This window comes from Sycon ciliatum, chromosome 5, assembly GCF_964019385.1.
Source record: "Sycon ciliatum chromosome 5, ocSycCili1.1, whole genome shotgun sequence".
Classification (NCBI taxonomy): Eukaryota; Metazoa; Porifera; class Calcarea; order Leucosolenida; family Sycettidae; genus Sycon; species Sycon ciliatum.
Window position 1 is genome coordinate 28,057,600 of NC_088647.1, and position 23,702 is coordinate 28,081,301.

A 23,702-nucleotide genomic window follows, 5' to 3' on the forward strand; every position below is an offset into this window, starting at 1 on the left:
ATGTACATGTACTTGTACATTATGCATGTTACGAAGTCATGACCAGTCTGGATTTTAGCAGCCATGATAATATCATGACGGCAGGCTACGGATATTGCTTTAAATTGATGTATAGTTGATGTTCGGTCATGATGGAAGGAGAAGTGGAGCTACGGGAGAGATGAGCTGATTATTCGCAGGGTGAGGCCCAGGGTGACATCGGATGGACAAGTATGATGATTACGAAGACAGTTGAACATGATCATTTTCAAAGGTAACTCAAACTAATTTGGCAATGAAATACTTTTGCTGAAGTACAAAAGAAATCAAGTAATGAATAGAAGAAGTATTGTTTTCTCTTTTCCATGTAGACCTCTTACATGTACATGCAAGAACACCTTGGTATGGGGATACTCATGTACATGTATGGACACCTTGGTATGGGGATACTCATGTACATGTATGGACACCTTGGTATGGGGATACTCATGTACATGTATGGACACCTTGATATGGGGATACTCATGTACATGCATGGACACCTTGGTATGGGGATACTCATGTACATGCATGGACACCTTGGTATGGGGATACTCATGTACATGCATGAACACCTTGGTATGGGGATACTCATGTACATGCATGAACACCTTGGTATGGGGATACTCATGTACATGGATGAACACCTTGGTATGGGGATACTCATGTACATGCATGGACACCTTGGTATGGGGATACTCATGTACATGCATGGACACCTTGGTATGGGGATACTCATGTACATGCATGGACACCTTGGTATGGGGATACTCATGTACATGCATGGACACCTTGGTATGGGGATACTCATGTACATGCATGGACACCTTGGTATGGGGATACTCATGACGTCATGTACATGCATGGACACCTTGGTATGGGGATACTCATGTACATGCATGGACACCGTGGTATGGGGATACTCATGTACATGCATGAACACCTTGGTATGGGGATACTCATGTACATGCATGGACACCTTGGTATGGGGATACTCATGACGTCATGTACATGCATGGACACCTTGGTATGGGGATACTCATGCACACATGCATGGGCACCTTGGTATGGGGATACTCATGTACATGTACATGCATGGACACCTTGGTATGGGGATACTCATGACGTCATGTACATGCATGGACACCTTGGTATGGGGATACTCATGTACATGCATGGACACCTTGGTATGGGGATACTCATGTACATGCATGGACACCTTGGTATGGGGATACTCATGTACATGCATGGACACCTTGGTATGGGGATACTCATGTACATGCATGGACACCTTGGTATGGGGATACTCATGTACATGTATTTTCTTGTACTGATGTACTGATGTATGGACACTTTGTATTGTATTTATTTAAAAGGATTCTCCAAAAGCAAATGGATGCTTATCACGGAAGTCTCCCACATAAATATCGCAAGAAAAATGGGGAAATGGGGGAGAGGAGAGTGGAAGATGAAGCATGGGAAGAAGGGAAACAAGTACCTAAATATCGAGGTATAAAAGCAGGAAAGAAATCGACGAGGGAAGAAATCACGTCTGCAGTTAATAGCGGGACATTTAGATGAAAAAAACCCAGCAAGGATTAATTTCAAGGAAAAAAATTGCAACTTGCATGTATGAAAAAGACACAATTTCCCGAACTTTGAGGCTCCATAAGTACAAGTACAACAAAGTGAATACCGGTATAATATATCACCGGGTGCCAAAGCATAATATGAGGATTTTACGAGCATAATGCGAGAATCCATAAAAGCATAATTCCTTGATTTCGCGAGCATAATCCGCCGGAGCCTAACGGCCGACCATAGGGTGGTGTGTGTATGTGCGTGTGTGAGCGTGTTTATTTTATTTTTATTTTATTTTTTTGCAAAGACCACTTAAATGCCAAACATGAGATGCAGCTACGGGAAGCACGCACAACCTGAATCGTGGCAGTGGTGGTGAGGTTTAGGGAGCTCCGTCGACCTAGGGTCTCGACTTCATGGCCACCTAGACGCACCAACCGTGTGTGTGTGTGTGTGTGTGTGCATGTGTGTGTGTGCATGTGTGTGTGAGAGTGTGTACGTATGTTTGTGTACGTGGTGAGGGTGTGTGCGTGTGCGTGTGTGCGTTTGTGTGTGTGTGCGAAAGTGTGCATGTGTGTGTGTGTGTGTGTGTGTGTGTGTGTGTGTGTGTGTGTGTGAGAGTGTGTGTGTGTGTGTGGTTGTATGTGTGTGTGTGTGTATGTGAGTGTGTGTGGTTGTATGTGAGTGTGTGTGGGTGTATGTGAGTGAGTGTGTATGTGTGTGTCAAACAAAATTCAATGCACATATACCAGTGTATTGAATATCGGCTTCTCTTCTCAGCACACTGTCTATACATGTTCATGTTATGAATACACCAGGAACTTTACCGTATGCATATCTACTGTCTTATTCATTTCTATAGACATGCATTCTGTATCTGATCTAGGATTTCAAACCAACCGGGCACACGTACACGTAGATATACGGCACAACTCTTGCAGTCGGGTCAGAGCCGGGTCTGGTCAAGTGCAGTTACTGCATGTAGATCTACATAGATCTGCGTATACATCACATGTACATGTATATTCATTTTGGTCTCTAGCTAGCAAGATTGTATCTTGTAAAAGCACTGTTATAAGTTATGACTTTCATCCTTTGAGCAACTCTCTTCAACTTTCACTTCACTTGCCAGCTTCGACGCTTCACTAGCAGTCTCCAGATTACGGATTCCTAATTGTTTCTGTTCCTGTCCCTGCCCCTAGCCATGTCCCTAAGGGCGCGTTCAGACTGGCGTAAAAAACAAGCGGAATGTGAAAGTTGTCAAGGTGAATCGCTCACGTGACGTTCCCGCCAGCGTAAACACGGAAAAGGTTTCCCACCACTCCGCAGGCCAGTGGAATGCAGATTCCGGCGGCACGCGGAGCGCTTTTGATATCCTTGCAGCACACGTTCCGTCTTTTCGTTTATTTCATCCTCTACTCTTGCGTGCAGTCTGACTGCATGCATTTGAGTTTGGAGTTTTGACTTCTAGACTGCCAACTAACTTCTCCCATCATGCCGAAATCTTTGTTCGACTCAGCAATGGAGAGGGAGTTCATGGAGCTGTACGTGGTGATTTTTGCGGGCCGCTCTGCAGGCAAAACGCTTACTGCAAACGAGAAGCATACTCTGATCGCGGAGCGGATGAATGCCACCCAAGCACGAAACACTCCGGACATAGTATTCTTTCCGTCGACAAGCACAAGCAAAAGCACAATGATCCAGTATCTCAACAAACTGAATTGGTTTATTTTGATATCCAACTCAAACTGAGTCAACTCAAATTTTTCAAATGTCGAAGCTTCACATGTACTGGCCATTCCAGCGGGATACACGTGCAGTGTGATTGCGATTCCCGGGATTACGCTGCAGCATTCCGGCGGCTATTCACGCCAGTCTGAACACGCCCTTACCAGTGCATGTCCATGTCACTGACCCTGTATCCGTCCGTATCCCTGACTCTGTATCTGTCCATGTCCCTGACCGTGTATCCGTCCGTATCCCCGACTCTGTATCTGTCCATGTCACTGACCGTGTATCAGTCCGCATCCCTGACTCTGTATCTGTCCATGTCACTGACCGTGTATCAGTCCGTATCCCTGACTCTGTATCTGTCCATGTCCCTGACCGTGTATCCGTCCGTATCCCCGACTCTGTATCTGTCCATGTCCCTGACCGTGTATCAGTCCGTATCCCTGACTCTGTATCTGTCCATGTCTCTGACCGTGTATCAGTCCGTATCCCCGACTCTGTATCTGTCCAAGTCACTGACCGTGTATCAGTCCGTATCCCTGACTCTGTATCTGTCCATGTCACTGACCGTGTATCAGTCCGTATCCCTGACTCTGTATCTGTCCATGTCACTGACCGTGTATCAGTCCGCATCCCTGACTCTGTATCTGTCCATGTCACTGACCGTGTATCAGTCCGTATCCCTGACTCTGTATCTGTCCATGTCCCTGACCGTGTATCAGTCCGTATCCCTGACTCTGTATCTGTCCATGTCCCTGACCGTGTATCAGTCCGTATCCCCGACTCTGTATCTGTCCATGTCCCTGAGCGTGTATCAGTCCGTATCCCTGACTCTGTATCTGTCCATGTCCCTGAGCGTGTATCAGTCCGTATCCCTGACTCTGTATCTGTCCATGTCACTGACCGTGTATCTGTGTAGTTTCCTTTCACCTTTTAAAATTGTGTTGCTGATATAGGTCCACCTTACTGGTTTCTCCTCACTCCTGCTCCTAGCCGAACATTTGTTTGACATGATACTAGAATATGCATCAAAGAGACTACATGTACTGGTACTTGATTTGGTGATGACGTAGCATATTCTGTACTATGAGATGAATTACTCTAACATCCCTTTAAAAGCTTGTATGCTCCTTTAGCCCCTTCCTCAGCTCACATAAGCAAGTCCATAGAGAGGTCGCACCCAACGGTAATTCGTAGCGACGTAACGAGTATTTTTAACGAAAAAAGCTAACGAATATTCGTAAACCGTGAGGTTGCGCGCACTTGAACGCTTGAACTTTTTCGTAGTGGGTCGACGCGGCGGCCGCGCCGGTGCGAAGAGTCAGACAGGGAGTTGTAAAATATCAGTATTTTAGTACTCCAGGTAACGAAAAGTATTTTCGTAGATCTGCTCTGTTGTTTCGGTCAAGTAAGTTAGTTTGGACGGATCTTTGGAGCAACTTTCGTTACTCGAACCCGGCCGGTCAAAATTTCATTGTGCGCAACCTCTCTAGTAACTCGCGAGGTATCTTTGGATTGATTAGCGCTGGATTCGCAACACCTGGTAAAGTTTGTTTGATTCCTTGATGATGTTATGGCCTGGAGAGCACGATGAAAGACAAGTACATGTAGTGGTCTTCAAGCGCAGTCTTTCTCAGCCTACTCAAGCTCAACTGATGAGAGATAAATTCCACGAAACACTGTGCATTGAACAGGGACTGGTGCTTTCTTGCACCTTTGCCCGGTCGAAGGCTCGATGGGTATGGCGTGTGCCCTGGATGGCAGTCGTCAAGCCGTCAACTGGCGTCGAGTGTCAAGCCAAGTCAGTGAGAGTTCCCTGACACTGACAGACTCAGTGGATAGCACGATCTTCAGGCTAGGGATCTGACTAGGAAGCAACCAACAGTTTCCATGGTTTCGTTCCCTGTATTGTGGATTTGTTTTGTTTGATGACGTCAACAGATGTACAGGCATATAATGTATCTGCCTACTCGCCACTCGCCAGTCAGTTTGTGGTCGGCCGCCCAGCTAGCCAGGCAAGCTAGCTGTCCACGATCCATGACAGCTTCATTTTTATGCGGTACTGCACTGGGTAGATCTACTGGAGGATCGCTTTCCGAAATGCTAACGAACGGGGCGTTTTCGGCACGCGGCTGCGCCGTTTGCGGTACCGGTGGCCGATTGCGATCAAAACGTTCACCAACTGTTGAGGCGAGAGACAGCTAGCTCTTCATATCTGCACCTGTACATGATATTGTATTTGTAGACTGCAAACAGGGAGGTGAGAACGGGAATGCATACCCCAGTGCGGAACGGGACTAAACTTTAGTCTGTAGTCTACAGACTACACACACACACACACACACACACACAGACACACACACACACACACACACACACACACACACACACACACACACACACACACACTCAATGCAGTGTACGTCTAACGCCATAACAAGGTGCTGAACACTCGCAGACACAATCAAACACACAGTTGCGAGAGCAAGACGATTGTGTGTTAGACTATTATAATGCAATGGCAAGGTTCAACTTTGAGACTCAGCTCCAAGAGATACTTGGTGTCCCAGACTCAATTTGGCTGGGATGCGTCCAAGTTGACCTGAACAAACCCGAGATAGGCCGTGGCTCGGATGCCACTGTGTATACAAGTGAGTTGGAGGGTCTCCCTGTTGCTGTGAAGGTCTTACATAGTATTTTACTCCAACAGGGCAATGTCGGGCGTGCAGCTCTTCTGCAGCGATTCGGCACTGAGTGCCTAGTCATGCGGCGACTGCAGCATGAAAGAATTGTGCGACTGCTCGGGATCGGCATTGCTCCCAATCAATCTCCGTGTATAGTGGTAGAACTGATGGCCGGCTCGCTAGGTGATCGAATTGGAGTTGTTCCAAGAGAGCCATTCGCGCAAAGCCTTCAGTATCTTGTCGACACGGCGGAAGGTTTGCGCTTTCTTCACGGCAAGAACATTTTGCATCGCGATTTGAAACCCCACAACATCTTGATCACGGCAGGGAGAACCAAGATAGCTGATGTAGGTTTGGCCCGCTCTCTTCACGGTGGTCAAGGTGCAGACTTGACAACTCTGACACGGTGCCCCGGTACGCCTTATTTTATGCCGCCAGAGAGCCTGCAAGTGGGCACAACATACGACGAAAAACTGGATGTGTTTTCTCTAGGAGTGGTGATGCTGTCGCTGCTTGTGGGACGACCGCCTTCCCCAACTGAAGCTACTGTTCTGCTGGAGAATGGAACGCGGAGATCAGTTCCGGAGGGTCGCCGACGCAAAGCAGATCTGGATCGACTGGGCTCGGATCACCCACTGCATTCTCTAATCGTGTCGTGTCTGCATGATGATCCTGGATCTAGACCCACATCGGCTGATGTTCACATGCACTTACTGCAGATCTCACTTCCCTCTATGGTAAGGATGTACTCACATAGTATAACATGACTTTGTACTCACTGTGCTGTACTGTTAGCATACAGCCTAGCTCGGTATACATGCAATGTGTACATGTAAATGGGTAATACTGGCTGATGCATGCCTGAATGGTGCAGCTACCAGAGCATACATTAGACCTGGCTTTGCCTATGTACACACTCATACTCTGAGGGCACGTTCGCCAAATTGTCACTCTTTGACTTTTCCAGGAGATTCGTTTTTCTGAAGAGGTGGGCCTTATTGGCCTCTTCAGAAAAACGAACTCCTTGAAACTCCGCAACCTCATCCGATGGGAGGGGTAGATTAGTTCCGAAGAGTTTGGAATAGCTAAGTCACGTAGTACGTGGATATGGTCGATCTGATCGGACGTCATCATCGCCAAGACAATTCCACTGAAAAACTCTAAAATGAAAGAAACCGTTCTAATGGGACAACTCAATTAATCTCTTTTATAAATTTGTTCGAACAGTTAAATGAAGACAATTCGAACGCCCCCTAAGTCTTAGCTGGCTGTGCAGCATGACATTATATTACACATGATAAGGGTTCTGATATTTCAGTGGAGGCGGCGCACCCTGTCTGGACTGTTACACTTCAACAAGGCAAAACACAGACGTGTGCAAGATGATTGAAAATCACATGCTGGCTGGTGATTGGCTGTTCCTATGACATCAGCCATGTGACGTGTACACACATGTAGGCGTAGAGTGCATCTGCAGTACATGTATGCATAGTATAGGCCAGTGAAATTACTCAATCTGCGGACAGCATGCTGTTTCGTTCTTTTTGAACTCATCAGCGCAGCACAGAGGAAATGAGGCCGAACCTGATAGCCATGGAAATAAAAATTTCCAATCAGGCCCGAACGTACCAGTGAAATTATGTAATCAACTGGGGGGGGGGGGGGAGGGGGGTTGTTATAGATTTGCATTGGTCCCTTATCCAGAATGGTAACATGAAAACATAAAGTAGTGGATCAGAGCCATAAGGGGTGGTCCGTAATAAAAAAATTAATAATCCGTTTACATACAAAAGGGGTTGGGTGGTCAGGAGTGCAGGCAGAATTTAATTTTTAGATTTGTCCGAGTCCAGTTTTCATAAACCTTTTTTAAGTCAGTGACTTTCATACAGTTGTTGCACTGGCTTTGCAGTGTACTGACTGTACTCGTAATGTCGCAAACACCAGTATGATGAACATGTAGTTGTAGGACGTGCATGACCGTTGGTAGACCTACTAAAACAAAAACAAACAAAAACCAGAAACAAAACAAACTAGTACAGTAGCTACTAGTACAATGTACCTGACACAGGTGCAGTCAGTGACCCTGGGGTCAGGAGTTCTTATTTTCTAGCTGGGCATTGGGAAAAATCAAAATATTAATGGGAAAAATTGGGGTGGGTGTGTGGGTTAGAGACAATTTTGCACGAGGACAGATTTTTTTAATTTTCGATAATAACGGACGAGACTCCTAAATCCATAATAGCAGTGACCAGTTAGTACTACTCAATATACAGAGATTACTGCTCCACTCCGTCAATTTTGAATTCTTCCTTGCAAAATAATTGAATGCTTTCTTTCGGATTTGTGAAATTGTCTCGTTGTACTACAGACCACGGGATTTTTGTGTTTTCTGTGATCCATAGGTAGAAATGCTTCAATTGGGTGCACGCAGAGCATGAGAATCCATAGTGTGTGTGCGTGTGTGTGTGTGTGTGTGTGTGTGTGTGTATGTGTGTATGTATGCTTGTGCATGTGTGTGTTTGTGTATGATTATGTGTGATTATGTGTGCGTGTGTGCATGTGTGTGTTTGTGTGTGAATATGTGTGTGCATGTGTATGTGTGTGTTTGTGGATGGTGTTCTTTTTTACGTGTTTGTCTAGTCCGCAGATCGCTATTTGAGTCAGTTTGCAGACATTCTGACTCAACTGCAAACGATTTCCACACAACAGCAGGCAATCATCACCCGAGTGACAGCTGTGGAAGAGAAAGTGAACGGCATGGATGCATTGAGGGAGAGAGTTTCCACCATCGACACTAACCTCAGTGCCCACTCATCAACTCTCACTTCACTCAATTCCACCGTGAATTCACGCTCGGCTGCAGTGGATTTACGCATTGCTGCCCTGGAATCACATGTCTCTAGACAGTTGTCTAGTACCAGTACTGAACGTCTGGAGGCGCCTACCTCACACAGCCGTGACTCTATTCCCCAGTCCACTCCATCACCACGCAGTGCATCTTCTGCAACACCACCGATGATGTCATCCAGCGCTTTCTCAGCTCAAACACCGGCTAGAGTGCCCAGACAAGAAACAGCCTCAGATCAGTCTACCTTGCCCAGAAGCACGTTGTCACCATCAGTATCAGCAGCGCCAGCAGCAGCAGTAGTAGCTGAATCTCCACCACGGAAGGTTAGGCTACTTTTGAAAGGCTTACTTTTACAAGTTTATGCGACGGTGTATCAAATTTCTCCTACAGTCTGTTGCTCTGCATGACTGGGTGTGCAGTGGTACTTGTATGACGTCATCATGCATTAGTTGAATAGTTTACATACACACAACACTGGTGTGTGTTCAAGTCAGAGTCAAGTCAGAGTTTCACTATGCAGGGCAAAACCATGAGTATATATGACTAGTTATGCTACAAATGATATTAGTTTAGTCCTTTCCTTTGTTCGTTTTGCTGCCGACTCCATTGTTGTTGCCTCAATGTTGAGTTGTGGTCATTGTAGTGCTTGAAACTGATTTGTCATGGACATTCCAGAGGATTGACAGAGCTGCCCATTCTGATCAATTGTTGCAGAGTTGTATAGTCAAAAAATGTGTTCCCTCACCTTAGGGTGATGTATATCCCATCATCTACTCCTTATACGAAACATGAGGCCAATGAAAATTTGAAATCAAAGTATGAAGTGTATGACCACCCAGCCAGGTTTGACATCACTACTTTCTCCCTCTATTGTCCTAGTGTTGTTTGCTGTTGTTATTACTGCTCTCCTGTATTGCAGCGTGATTACACACAGATCCGCAAATCAAGGTACTCATTTGGTAGTGAGGGCAGTGGGAGAGATCAGTTTAACAGACCTTGGGGACTAGCATCCAACAAAGCTGGTGACCTGATCATCTGTGACTCCTTCAACCACAGAATAAAGGTAACTGAACTCACAGTACAATGCTAACCGACAAGTACAATTTGTGTATAGATGTCACTCTGATATATGACCAGCTCGGGATGGTCTGTGTGTGCATTAGTTGAATTGAAAAATAAGGATCCCAATTGGTCAGGTTGAAGATGCTCAAGACTGTCTGAAACAGTAGTAGACAATCCCTTGGATGAATTCTTCAAAATTCTAAATTTTACGTTATTTCACCATCCAGTTAACCTGTACACCCAGTGAACACAAGAGCTGAGAAGTTGATATGAGCAGAATGTCATTTCTCTTCAGAAGTGATCAGTTTTTCTAACCATCAAACTGGAGAAAGGTGATCATTGTACATCACAAAATGCTTGGAATACCTGGGACATCCCCACACCTAAATGTTTTCTTGGCCGAGCCATTCCAATTGCACATCACCACCGCAACGAGGACATTTCCATTGTGATATTGATATCTCAGACCCTGAAGGCAGCTGCTTTGCTCCAACAGAGCTCATCAGTGCTGGTTGGTAATAGTGGATGATCCGGATGAAGAGATAATGTTATAATAGGGTAAAACAGTCGGAATTGTGCACTTTCTACATCGAAGTGTGGCATGCTATAGGACACTGAGGCTTTATGTGATAACAGACAGTGCAAATGTGCGTTACTGGGACATGCTTTCAGGTCGTCTGCAGTACTAGAATTGGTACAAAATCTAAAAACAAAGAGAGGTGCTACTAGTACCCAAATAGCCACTCATACATACGAGTACTGAATGTCCAAACACTGCACGCTTGTATTGTCACATCTGTTAAAACTGTCGGTTATCGCCTAACCCCTTTGTTTTCTAGGGCATGCCACACTAGAGAGAAAGTGTGAAATTGTGAAAATCTCCCGGGCCCCTATACAACATCTGTTGTGATTCTTAACTCGTCAGTCACTGAACTGATTTTATTGTAAAGAAGACACGAATTTATAGAGTGTGAAGAAGAGTATAGCTACCAAAAAGCTATCTGGAGTGGCCGACAGCACATTGGGTGTGTATGTGTGACTGACAGTTTTGGACGAGCTTTTCGCTAGATTCACACTATAGAACTGCAACCAAATGTTTAGTACATGTATGTTTGGATCTGGGCTATGTATGGGTGCATGGTTGTGTTAACATTTGTAAATTGTATTCCTTTTTGTCAATACACTTAGATACATGGTGTTGATGGCCAGTTCAAGAAGATGACTGGTCGGGAGGGTACAAACTGTGGAGAGTTCTGCTGCCCAACAACTGTGCATGTAACAGATGATGAACGAGTGATCATTGCTGATTCTAACAACCACCGACTACAGGTATGGTCTTGGTGTTCCAATCATGTTGTAAGGATTACATGTAAACAGTAGCCTCTTTTACGTGCAAAATTGATCAACAATGCAGTAAAGGCAGCTGCTCAGAAAAACTTCAAAAAGGCCCAGAGAAACAAAAGAGAAAACCGGCACACGGGGGGGGGGGGGGTCCGTAAATTCATGTATCTACTTAGAGACGTCTAATAGGCGTTTCTTTCTTAACCCACCCACCCCCAGCAAGCCCCCCCCCCCCGCAAAAAGTGCAGAAAATACCACTCATAACAAAAACCATGCTATGAACACGTATACAGTACAGTCGAACTCGCATATTAACGAATTTCCTGATATAGCGAACCCTTGTCCATGTCCCTGTTTGAAACCATACAAAATTTGACCCTTTATAGCGAAGTTACAGCAGCGTTTTCGTTTATAATGAACCAAATCTTGTAGGGCCGCATGTACATGTAAAGCAAGTGCACCTGAGTCATACTGTCATGGGCTACATGTGCACCTGAACCTGAAACCAAGCCCAAGGATCCTGTTTTACACCTACAAGTCTGCTGGTAGCTAGCTGTCACCGCATGCAAGCGCATGTTTCTGGGAGTACAGAGTATGGCTGTGTATGTGTCCCTGTCTACTCTGCCGTGACGCGTGTAGTGCAGTGTAGTGCATCTCAACGCCTACCTGTACTAGCTGTAGCAGTGCTACATCATGTGCATGTACACACGCGGTATGGTATGCATGCACTCTGAAATGTATTTTTTAGAAACGCCTTGCAGGCGAACCCACCACAAACGTCTGTTAGACTTCTCTAAGTAAATACATGTGTTTACAGACGACCCCTGAGTAATCAACAACATACAATTACACATACATGTACATTTTACACAAACTATGTTGTCATTGGATACCCACATTATAACCCATACAGAAGTAAATACCTCTTTGTAATTGGTGTACTAGCTGTGCTAGTACTTGTTAGCAACAATCCGAACTAGCGCACACACTGCACTGCATTGCTTTGTACTGCATTCAAGACTGACGTCATGCGCTTTGTTTTGCTGCGTAATCACAAATGGCACCAGCCCATTTTGCGGAAAAGAAAAACAAATCTTGCTTGCCCTGTTGTGCTCTTCCAGACAACGGATCGTGCTTCAGCAGTGTTTCTTTTCCTTTCGTAGCTTTGCTGCCAGCCCGAGTGTCACCTCGACACTGTATTTCTTCAGTATGTCTGACCTAACTGTCGACACTGTCAAGGCAATGCCTTGCCAAGCCCCCGCGGCGAGCCTTCTCAGCGCGGCTTGAATCCGAAAGGAAACTTAGTAAAAGTATTTTACAGGACCGTTTGCTGGCACAACTAGCCCTTGGTAGTGAGGTCTGCTCCGGCCAGGAGAACCAGCAACATGACAGTGCGGACACGGCTCGCGAGCCCAGAAGCCCGACTTGCACCAATGCCTCCTCCGCCAGCTCAGGTGATGCGGGCTCAACATGGGATCTGCGCTCCCGTAGATCTACGTGACGAGGTGTAGTCGGCTTTGTCGGCCGCCATTTTATTATTATCGGAGAGCATTGTGCCGCTCCTCACCCAAGGCCAAGGCAATGCGGCTGCTGCCGCCACTACGCCAGGCCAAGCCCTTGTAACCCACCCGATCAGCCACCTGCACCAGCTGTGCCCAAGGCTGTGCAAGAACGTATCTTGCGAGGGGAGTTCGTAGATTTTTCAAGTTGGTTGCCTGAAATTCTTGCACACTTCCGGCCCAACATTCCGGCTGGTGCACAGCCCGAATAACGATAGCCAGCTATATATCGTTGAGTCGGATGACCGTACGCGAAGCAGGTGCGTCGCAAGGTTCACGATAATTATACATGTAACTACCCGGCTCGAGGCATGGACCACATACATGTCTGTTATCACGGCTGCTGCCCTACACCGCACTGCTGAACTGATTGCGTACCAGCAGTTGATCCTGACTGCTAACCGCCAGTTCTTCCCAAGCGCGTGGCTAGAGTACGACCGCCAGCTGCGGCTGCTCGTGGCCCAGTAACCAGGCACGAAGAGGTTGGACACCATCGACGTGAACCTATGGCAGATAGCTGTCACAGGCCATGCACACCCAAAATGCGCTCAATGTAAGACGGCCCATCCAGGGGCGGTTTGTGTCCTTTTCGTCCCCAAGCCAGCAGCATTTACCTCCAGTGGTCGCAACCATACCAGCGACAGCCAAGAAATCTGCCGCAACTTCAATGGAGGTCGCTGTTCTTCGTCGTCGTGCCGCTTCTCCCACACCTGCAGCCAGTGTGGCAAGGACCACCCATGCATCATGTGCAACCAGCAGCAGCGCGGAGCCAATCGGCCACCCCGCCGCTCCTAGCAGAATGGCTACTGAATAGCTTGACTCGGTACGTAGCTTCTTTCCTATACACTCTGCAGACACCACACTGCTAGCTGACCACTTTGCCCGCCTGTTACATAACCACTCATATCAATAATGCGTTGCGTATGTTCTCCATGGGCTGCGCCGTGGCTTTACTCTTGGATCTGCCGGCCAACACGACATTTCGGTTTTCTCTAATAATCTACCCTTGGCTTTCACTCACTCGGCATTTATATCCGAGCAATTAGCTGCTTCCTGCGCCCGCAGCGAGACCACAGGCCCATTTCCGTCACCTCCATTTCAGTTCATGCGCCGCTCTGGTATTGGTGCCATCCCCAAAAAGAACGGCAAGCTGCGAATGATCCACCATCTGTCTAGTCCGGAAGGCACCGGCGCGAACGACAGCATTCCTGCCGAGCCGCTCTCTCTGCACTACGCGAGCATTGACAACGCGATCAACATCATCACGTCATGCCCACAGCCTGTGTATTTGTCCAAGCTCGATGTACGCAGTGCATTTCGGCAGATCCCAGTCCGCCGTCAGGACTTCGCTGGGAAGGCTCCTACTACTACGAGCGCTTTCTGCCTTTCGGCCTCCGCTCCAGCCCAGCCGTCTTTGACTCAGTAGCCACAGCAGTCAACTGGATCATGCAGCACGAGTTTGCTATAGATCACCGGCTTCATTACCTCGATGACTTTCTCGATATCTCCACTGGTTTGGCTGCAGCCAACCAGCAACTCACCACCCCCCTCCGGGCATTCACGTATCTCGGCACTCCTCTTTGCTCCATCCCAGCTCGAGGGCCATCACCATCATTGACCTTGGTATTTTCCTAGACTGCGGCTACCAGAGGACAAGCTGTCCGAGATCCGTGCGCCACTCATGGCTACTATCAGCGAGCGCAGCATCGGCCAGCGTCAACTCGAGTCCCTCCTGGGGAAGCTCACTTTTGCTGCCCGAGTCATCGTTCCTGGACACACATTCATGCGTGAACTATGATCAGCGTGCCCTGAACTGTATCTGTGTATGCGAGTGCGGTGCATAAAGCCCACCTTGAGAATGGGTTTGCCGGCCCCTTAGTAGATGCGTGGCTTCTGGAGAGGGTGTTGAAGGGCATCCAGCGATGCCATGGTACGGCTGTACTCACCCCTCGCCTTCCTATAACTATGCCAATCCTACGACACCTGACGGATGCACGCCGGAAAAGTAGTATCCTGAATGGCCATGACAAGCTGCTCTACCAAGCCGCCATGCTGCTTCTTTGGATTTCTTCGGTGTGCTGAATTCACTAATGGCATCACACGGGGCTGTACTAGCTCCCCTGGTGACGGACGCTTGCAACTCTTCCTGCTTTCATCCAAGACGGACCCATTCGGTAAAGGCGTTACTAGTGACATTGGCCCGTCTGTACCGCCGTACTGCCCGGTCCGTGCCATTGTTAGCCACCCATTTGTCACTCGTCGCGAGGGACCAGAGCAACTCTTGTTCGTACTCTCGAACAGACAGCAGCTGACCAGGCAGTCATTCACAGTAACAGTATGGTCTCTTGTCGCTGCGGCCGGTGTACCATCCCAGTCGAACTACTCCGGGCATTCGGTCTACATTGGTGCAGCCACCACCGCTGCTATGGCTAGTGCCCCGACTCCTTCTTCCGAGTGGCAGGTCAGTGGAAAGAGCGATGCGTGTCTATGCTACATCCGGACTACAACAAGCGCTAAGCGCCAGCTATCGTCCCGGCTTGCTGCCGTGCCATGGATGCCATGATCCCCAACTCGGGTGAGTAATGAGCTACTGAACTCTAGCTGCGCAATGCTTGCCTGTGCTGACATAAATTGACCCTTGCTGTGCGTCAATAGTGCTTAGCTAACGGAGTGCTGGTTTCATGGGTCCACTCTCACAACTGGTGTTATCTAGCTATTTGCTGCGGCTCTGCCTTGCGCTATATTACATACATTTAGCATTGCAGCTCTATGTTGAGCTAACAGCAGCTCTACTTTGAGCTAACAGCAGCTCTACTTTGAGCTAACAGCAGCTCTACTTTGAGCTAACAGCAGCTCTACTTTGAGCTAACCGCAGCTCTACTTTGAGCTAACAGCAGCTCTACTTTGAGCTAACCGCAGCTCTACTTTGAGCTAACCGCAGCTCTACTTTGAGCTAACCGCAGCTCTACTTTGAGCTAACAGCAGCTCTACTTTGAGCTAACAGCAGCTCTACCTTGAGCTAACAGCAGCTCTACTTTGAGCTAACAGCAGCTCTACTTTGAGCTAACAGCAGCTCTACTTTGAGCTAACCGCAGCTCTACTTTGAGCTAACAGCAGCTCTACTTTGAGCTAACCGCAGCTCTACTTTGAGCTAACAGCAGCTCTACTTTGAGCTAACAGCAGCTCTGCTCTGAGCTAACAGCAGCTCTGCTCTGAGCTAACACCAGCTCTACTTTGAGCTTCAAACCAGTTGTTTCGAAACCAGCACTCCTCAATCCAAAGATGCCTCTTTGTTGACTTGTTTGTGTGAGGGATGGGGCTAATGGTGTACTAGCTGTGCTAGTACTTGTTAGCAACAATCCGAACTAGCGCACACACTGCACTGCATTGCTTTGTACTGCATTCAAGACTGACGTCATGCGCTTTGTTTTGCTGCGTAATCACAAATGGCACCAGCCCATTTTGCGGAAAAGAAAAACAAATCTTGCTTGCCCTGTTGTGCTCTTCCAGACAACGGATCGTGCTTCAGCAGTGTTTCTTTTCCCACCATCCCTCCCTATCCAACTTATTCACACCATCATAATTATCGTACCCACTAATCGGGTCCACTCTCACAACTGGTGTTATCTAGCTATTTGCTGCGGCTCTGCCTTGCGCTATATTACATACATTTAGCATTGCAGCTCTATGTTGAGCTAACAGCAGCTCTACTTTGAGCTAACAGCAGCTCTACTTTGAGCTAACAGCAGCTCTACTTTGAGCTAACAGCAGCTCTACTTTGAGCTAACCGCAGCTCTACTTTGAGCTAACAGCAGCTCTACTTTGAGCTAACCGCAGCTCTACTTTGAGCTAACCGCAGCTCTACTTTGAGCTAACCGCAGCTCTACTTTGAGCTAACAGCAGCTCTACTTTGAGCTAACAGCAGCTCTACCTTGAGCTAACAGCAGCTCTACTTTGAGCTAACAGCAGCTCTACTTTGAGCTAACAGCAGCTCTACTTTGAGCTAACCGCAGCTCTACTTTGAGCTAACAGCAGCTCTACTTTGAGCTAACCGCAGCTCTACTTTGAGCTAACAGCAGCTCTACTTTGAGCTAACAGCAGCTCTGCTCTGAGCTAACAGCAGCTCTGCTCTGAGCTAACACCAGCTCTACTTTGAGCTTCAAACCAGTTGTTTCGAAACCAGCACTCCTCAATCCAAAGATGCCTCTTTGTTGACTTGTTTGTGTGAGGGATGGGGCTAAACAATTTTATTGAAATGGTTTTCTTGCTGCAATGATGAGCACTTACTAACTAATGGCTCATGTTGCGAGCAAAACCTGTATTTGTTGTGCAGCACCACTGTTATTTCACACTCACTCTCTCCTCTTCATACATTGGCCCACACATGTTAGCACCCAAACACCCACTTGCATTAACATGCACCCACGCACGCTCAACCACCCACCCACAGAATACACACTCAAAAATGTGCAAATACAACATCCCACTCAAGTGCACATTGAACCACACACACACACACACACACACACACACACACACACACACACACACACACACACACACACACACACACACACACACACACACACACACACACACACACACACACACACACACACACACACACACACACACCCACGCACACACACACACACACACACACACACACACACACACACACACACACACACACACACACACACACACACACACACATACACACACACTTCTACTACTACTATGGGCAAGTGTCACCCCTATGAAAAGGGGACCAGAAAACGGGAGTCGGATCACAGGCAGGACCGCGAATGTCTGGCTAGGTCCTGCTGCCGGCGGAAATTGCGTTTACAATGTGGGCAGCTGAGGGGCAGAGCTGCTCTCTCAGCAGCAGATAGTCTCGCACCACGATTGCAGTTGTGACGCTTGAACCCGGCTGCAGAACGGAAGCATCGCTGACATGTTGGGCAGTGCTGCTGGCAACAAGCTGAAAGTGGCACAGACAGACTGACTGTTGGTGTAGGAGAACTCGTGACAGGCTGGCATCGATGAACAGAGTAGCCACCCTTGCTGTGGAACCACCTCTGGCAGTTCTGGCACTGCACTGATCCACGCTGGAGCTGGATGGGAAGCCGTCTCTGAGTGGTGCACTTGTGCCGCGTTCGATCGGAGACCCGCGAGAAGTTCCGGTCACACACTGCGCAATGCACAGACTTGGGCATGGTGGAGCTCGACTGAGGGGCAACCCGTACTTCCGTCTACTGTTGGCAGTCCTGAGCAAGGATGAACCACTGAGATGGCTGCTGCAGTGCAAACTTGAGGTCGGTCATCACCGTGTCCTTCCACCGTCGCCGGGGACCACAAAAAGGCCGAGGCACAGGTAGCCACCCAAAGAGGAGTTGGAGGGGGGGGGGGTGCGATCCTCATCCATACGCGCAACGTGCCCAGTCCATTCCAGACGCTGATTGCGGAGGCGTGTAGACATCAGTACTGGGTCTCCCCAACGGTCTGTGGCTGACAGCCGCTCGGACCACTGACGAGGCTTGGTGATGCTGAGGACAGTGCGGATGCATTGATGGTGGAATTTATCCAAACTTCTGATATCCCGTTGGAGTGGGGTCCAACACTCTCCGCCATACAGTAATATTGAGGAAACGCAGGCCATGTACAGGTGTCGCTTACTAGAGAGGGACAGAGACCTGTCAGTGAATACCTTCTGGAGGGCTCCGAAGGCCTTTGAGGCTTCGGCAATGCGGCGCTTGATGTCGGACGAAGAACGACTGTCAGGGGTCACTATGGATCCTAGGTAGGTGAACTTCGGCACGGCTTCGATAGTGCCAAGGGGGAGAACGATGTCAGCCGAGTCTTCAGCAGAGACCCCATGGCCCGCCGTCATGATCTTAGTCTTGGCGATGCTCACAGTTCGTCCAAATTCTCGGGCAACACTACAGAAGAGCTCCACACCAAACTCAGCATCACTACGGAATTCAGACACAAGAACGGCATCATCAGCATACTCCAGGTCACTAACAGATAGTGGCTCGCCAGCCCTGCGCGATGATGAGCGGGGGTAGAGTTGGCCATCGATGGTAAACTGGATGCTGAAAGAATGACTACGACCTGCATCCTTTAGCCGGGCACGCCATGTCTCAACAACCGCCCAGAAGTACAGGTTAAAGAGAACCGGTGCCATGACACATCCTTGTCGGAGACCATTAACCACAGGGAACTCATCAGAGGTGGAGTTGCCAACTCGGACCGAGGCAGAGGTAGAGGTGTAGAAAGCCTTAATCAGGGCCACTGGCTGTTGCGGAACCCCAAGTCGGCCCAAGGCCACCCAGAGAGCAGCGCGTGGTACAGAATCGTACGCCTTTTTCAAGTCCACAAACACACAGAAGAGCTGCTGACGATGTTCGTATGCTTTCTCGATTAGCTGGCGGAGCGAGAAGATGGCATCAACACAGCCCCTGCCTGGCCGAAAGCCGCACTGGTACTCTGGGAGTTCCGACTCAGCCAACAACTGCAGGTGATCTTGAATCATGCGGCCACACACCTTGCCAACAACATCAAGAAGGGCAATACCCCGCCAATTATCACATTTGGACAGGTCGCCCTTCTTGGGAACAGGAACCAACTCGGCATCGCGCTATTCCTGCGGAACAGTGGCCGTCGTCCAAGCAAGTTGGACGAGATCCAGCAATGCGTCCAGGGAATCATGGCCACCTGCTTTCACAAGCTCGGGGACTATAAGCGAGGAACCTCCAGCTTTGCCATTTGCAAGGTGTCTGATGGCGACGACAAGGTCTTCCATTGTTGGTGTGACTGCCAGAGACTCGTCAGGCTCACGTTGGGGGATGTTAGCAACGGTGGAGGCATTGAAGGTACTGGACATTGAGCAAGTTCGAGAAGTGAGTGGACCAGCAGTCTTCCTGCTCCTCCAAGGACTTGCAAACTATGCCCTCAGCATTACGGACCGGATGATGGATGTTGACGGATCGGAGTCCTGAATAGCACCGTTGAATGTCTCGGATAGCGGACCAAACGTGCTTACCGCTAAATTTGCCACGCTCCACGGTGCTAGCTCTCTGCTTCAACCATGCACTCTTCGCTGCACCAACTGCGGTACGACATCTACCTCGGACATCGAGGAAGCGGCGGTGGTCCGCTGGCAGCTCTGATTGACGCCACTGTTGATGGAGGCGTGTGCGCTCAGCAAAAAGAGGTTGGAGGATGTCTGCTCCTGCTAGGAACCAGTCAGGTTGTTGTCGAACGGGTTTGCCCAGGTGTGCCTCAGCGCTGGAGGTCAAGGCTGATTTGTATGCTGACCACTTGGCATCAAAGGTATCAGCTGACCCAGACGATTGCAGATGGTGTTGCACACCGGTGGCGAATTGGAGCCGAGTAGCCTGCACCGCATTAGATTGTTCGTCGGTCATACCAGGGCGGGTCATGAGAGCTTGGATGTTAAAGCGTGAACGCCGTGCTACTCCGGTGCGAAATTTGACGGTGTACGACAGACAGAACGATAAGCATACAAGATTATGGTCGGTACTACACTCCGCACTACGGATAATGCGGCAGTCTGTGCAGGCTAGCAGATCTTGCCGCCTGACAATGGCATAATCGATACAGTGCCACTTCTTCGACCATAGGTGCTGCCATGTATACTTGTGGATAGGCTTCTTGGCAAACCAGGTGTTGCACACAGTGAGGCTGTTACATGTCAAGAACTGGAACAGTTCCAGTCCAGCGTCGTTCGTTTCCCCTACTCCATTATCTCCACAAGTCCCACAAACACACACACACACACCCATACACACACAAACACACACACACACACACACACACTGCCAACTTGTGACATTTCATGGCCAAAGGCAATGAAACGCTTATAGAGCAGATAACAGGTATAGGTCACAGGATTGAGCTACATTGCAAGGAGATTGAATGTGTCGCGCCCCCAGACATGTGTGGCAAGAAAAATAGCAGAGTTTGGAGAAGAATCATCAACAGAACAATGAAGCAAACTATCTCCATTGTTGGCGGTGTCAGTCAGTGCGGAGAAGCCCAATTCATGACCGTCGTAAACCACTACATTCTGCATGCCATCAGCCGTCTCAGACCGACAGGAGATGGGGATGTCCCTAGACGCAGTTTGAGATCATGAGCAGCTGCATCTCATAACCTGTTTTTTTAATTGGACCACATCTCAAACAAGTATTGGGCAGCTGTCCAAACAGGAGTTGATTGGAACCCGGTGCAGCAACAACCAAGGTAGAGAGGAATTGGGGCAAATCCTCTGTTGCCTTCCCTTTCACAACAATAATGTTACGGGTGTCAGATGGTGAGATGTGCCCACCAACCACAAGGAATGTTATCTTGCTGCCAGTGACAGTCGAGGCCAAACACACAGACACATCTGTGAGTGTGACAGCCACCCCCCCCCCCCCAAACACACACACACACACACACACCTGAACACACGCACACCTGATCACAAACACACACACACACACACACACACACACACACACACACACATACATGCACACACCTGAACACACACACACCTGAACACACCTCAGACCTCAGACCTGCCCATCGCGGAAGCGATGATAGCGAACAGCTATGTTAGACATAACAACTTGTGCTGGGATTGCACCATTCAACAGCTTGCAAGGCTGATGAATTGACCTCCACTAATTTTAGCCTGGTATCCACCACACAGCTGATTGAAGTGGCTTTTTCTGGCCAGTGAATCCCTATTTTTCATTTTTTCCATTTTTTCATTCTTTTTTTCTTTTTCGACACACACACCACACCACATACTCCGGCATACACTGGCTGTTGGTAACCACCCAGGAGAATGAAAGAAGAGCTAGGAGAATGAGAAAGAGAAGAAAGACGTGAACACACACACACACACACACACATATATAATATATACACACACACGCACACACACACACACACACACACACCTGAACACACACACACACACGCACACACCTGAACAAACACAATTACACACACACACACACACACACAAGCACGAGTATGAAACTTTGAAGTAGCCTTATACGAGTGTTTTTTTCTCTATACTTTGTCATGTATAATCACCACCTCGTTTACTAGCCTTTTTACTTAGTTTTATCACATTCATCTGCAACTCTTATGTGTCTATTGTATCGTAAATTCCACTGGTGACCGGAGCAGAAAATCGATTCTGGAATTACACCGTGACCCATTTTAACTCTAAACGCGTTCATCTGCATGGTAATGCCTGTGGCACTAATACTGCTTATAGCGTGAATTAAACATTTGTCTCCTCGAAAACTGGTCCAAAGCATTTCTTTTCCATTTCTAAATCATCTTGATTTCTCCTGTCCATCTCCATGCCCCTCTGCAGATCACTGACAAGGACCTCTCCGAGCTCAGCACCATAGGAAGGCATGGATCAGGAATTGGCGAGTTCGACTGGCCAAGTGGTGTTGTCCAAGTGAACCACAGCGCACTGGGCCAGTGCTTTGCTGTGACAGAGTACCATAACCATCGGGTTCAGGTAATAACCAGACAGTACACACTGTACATGTACAGTTGTATTGTGTAAAATCCCTCTCCTACCCACTAACAGTGTACTGTGGTATACATAAAGATAGAACTAGCCTATATCACTGTTCAGCATCAAGTTGTGGGACTGTTTTCAATCATGTAACAGCAGGTCAATCATATGGTGTACTAGCTGTGCTAGTACTTGTTAGCAACAATCCGAACTAGCGCACACACTGCACTGCATTGCTTTGTACTGCATTCAAGACTGACGTCATGCGCTTTGTTTTGCTGCGTAATCACAAATGGCACCTGCCCATTTTGCGGAAAAGAAAAACAAATCTTGCTTGCCCTGTTGTGCTCTTCCAGACAACGGATCGTGCTTCAGCAGTGTTTCTTTTCCTTTCGTAGCTTTGCTGCCAGCCCGAGTGTCACCTCGACACTGTATTTCTTCAGTATGTCTGACCTAACTGTCGACACTGTCAAGGCAATGCCTTGCCAAGCCCCCGCGGCGAGCCTTCTCAGCGCGGCTTGAATCCGAAAGGAAACTTAGTAAAAGTATTTTACAGGACCGTTTGCTGGCACAACTAGCCCTTGGTAGTGAGGTCTGCTCCGGCCAGGAGAACCAGCAACATGACAGTGCGGACACGGCTCGCGAGCCCAGAAGCCCGACTTGCACCAATGCCTCCTCCGCCAGCTCAGGTGACGCGGGCTCAACGGATCTCTGCGCTCCCGTAGATCTACTTGACGAGGTGTAGTCGGCTTTGTCGGCCGCCATTTTATTATTATCGGGGAGCATTGTGCCGCTCCTCACCCAAGGCCAAGGCAATGCGGCTGCTGCCGCCACTACGCCAGGCCAAGCCCTTGTAACCCACCCGATCAGCCACCTGCACCAGCTGTGCCCAAGGCTGTGCAAGAACGTATCTTGCGAGGGGAGTTCGTAGATTTTTTCAAGTTGGTTGCCTGAAATTCTTGCACACTTCCGGCCCAACATTCCGGCTGGTGCACAGCCCGAATAACGATAGCCAGCTAAATATCGTTGAGTCGGATGACCGTACGCGAAGCAGGTGCGTCGCAAGGTTCACGATAATTATACATGTAACTACCCGGCTCGAGGCATGGACCACATACATGTCTGTTATCACGGCTGCTGCCCTACACCGCACTGCTGAACTGCTGAACTGATTGCGTACCAGCAGTTGATCCTGACTGCTAACCGCCAGTTCTTCCCAAGCGCGTGGCTAGAGTACGACCGCCAGCTGCGGCTGCTCGTGGCCCAGTAACCAGGCACGAAGAGGTTGGACACCATCGACGTGAACCTATGGCAGATAG

At 48.5% G+C, this 23,702-nt stretch overlaps 1 protein-coding gene across 1 annotated transcript; it reads left to right on the forward strand.

Annotated features, from left to right (window-relative positions):
- Nucleotides 1–8,653: 8,653 nt before the first annotated feature.
- Nucleotides 8,654–23,389, forward strand: LOC135816948 (protein wech-like). The gene is made up of 5 exons (XM_065330054.1): nucleotides 8,654–9,185; nucleotides 9,782–9,925; nucleotides 11,113–11,253; nucleotides 22,231–22,383; nucleotides 23,381–23,389. Exons 1-5 carry the CDS (start codon nucleotides 8,772–8,774, stop codon nucleotides 23,387–23,389), a joined length of 861 nt encoding a protein of 286 aa, XP_065186126.1. The 5' UTR covers nucleotides 8,654–8,771.
- Nucleotides 23,390–23,702: the final 313 nt, after the last annotated feature.

What these genes read in the sequence shown, in the direction of transcription:
- LOC135816948 (XM_065330054.1), top strand. Translation starts at nt 8,772, where the DNA reads ATGGATGCATTGAGGGAGAGAGTTTCCACCATCGACACTAACCTCAGT. An exon ending in CTGAATCTCCACCACGGAAG is followed by an intron (nt 9,186 to 9,781) that starts GTTAGGCTACTT and finishes CCTGTATTGCAG; the next exon opens with CGTGATTACACACAGATCCG. An exon ending in CCTTCAACCACAGAATAAAG is followed by an intron (nt 9,926 to 11,112) that starts GTAACTGAACTC and finishes CAATACACTTAG; the next exon opens with ATACATGGTGTTGATGGCCA.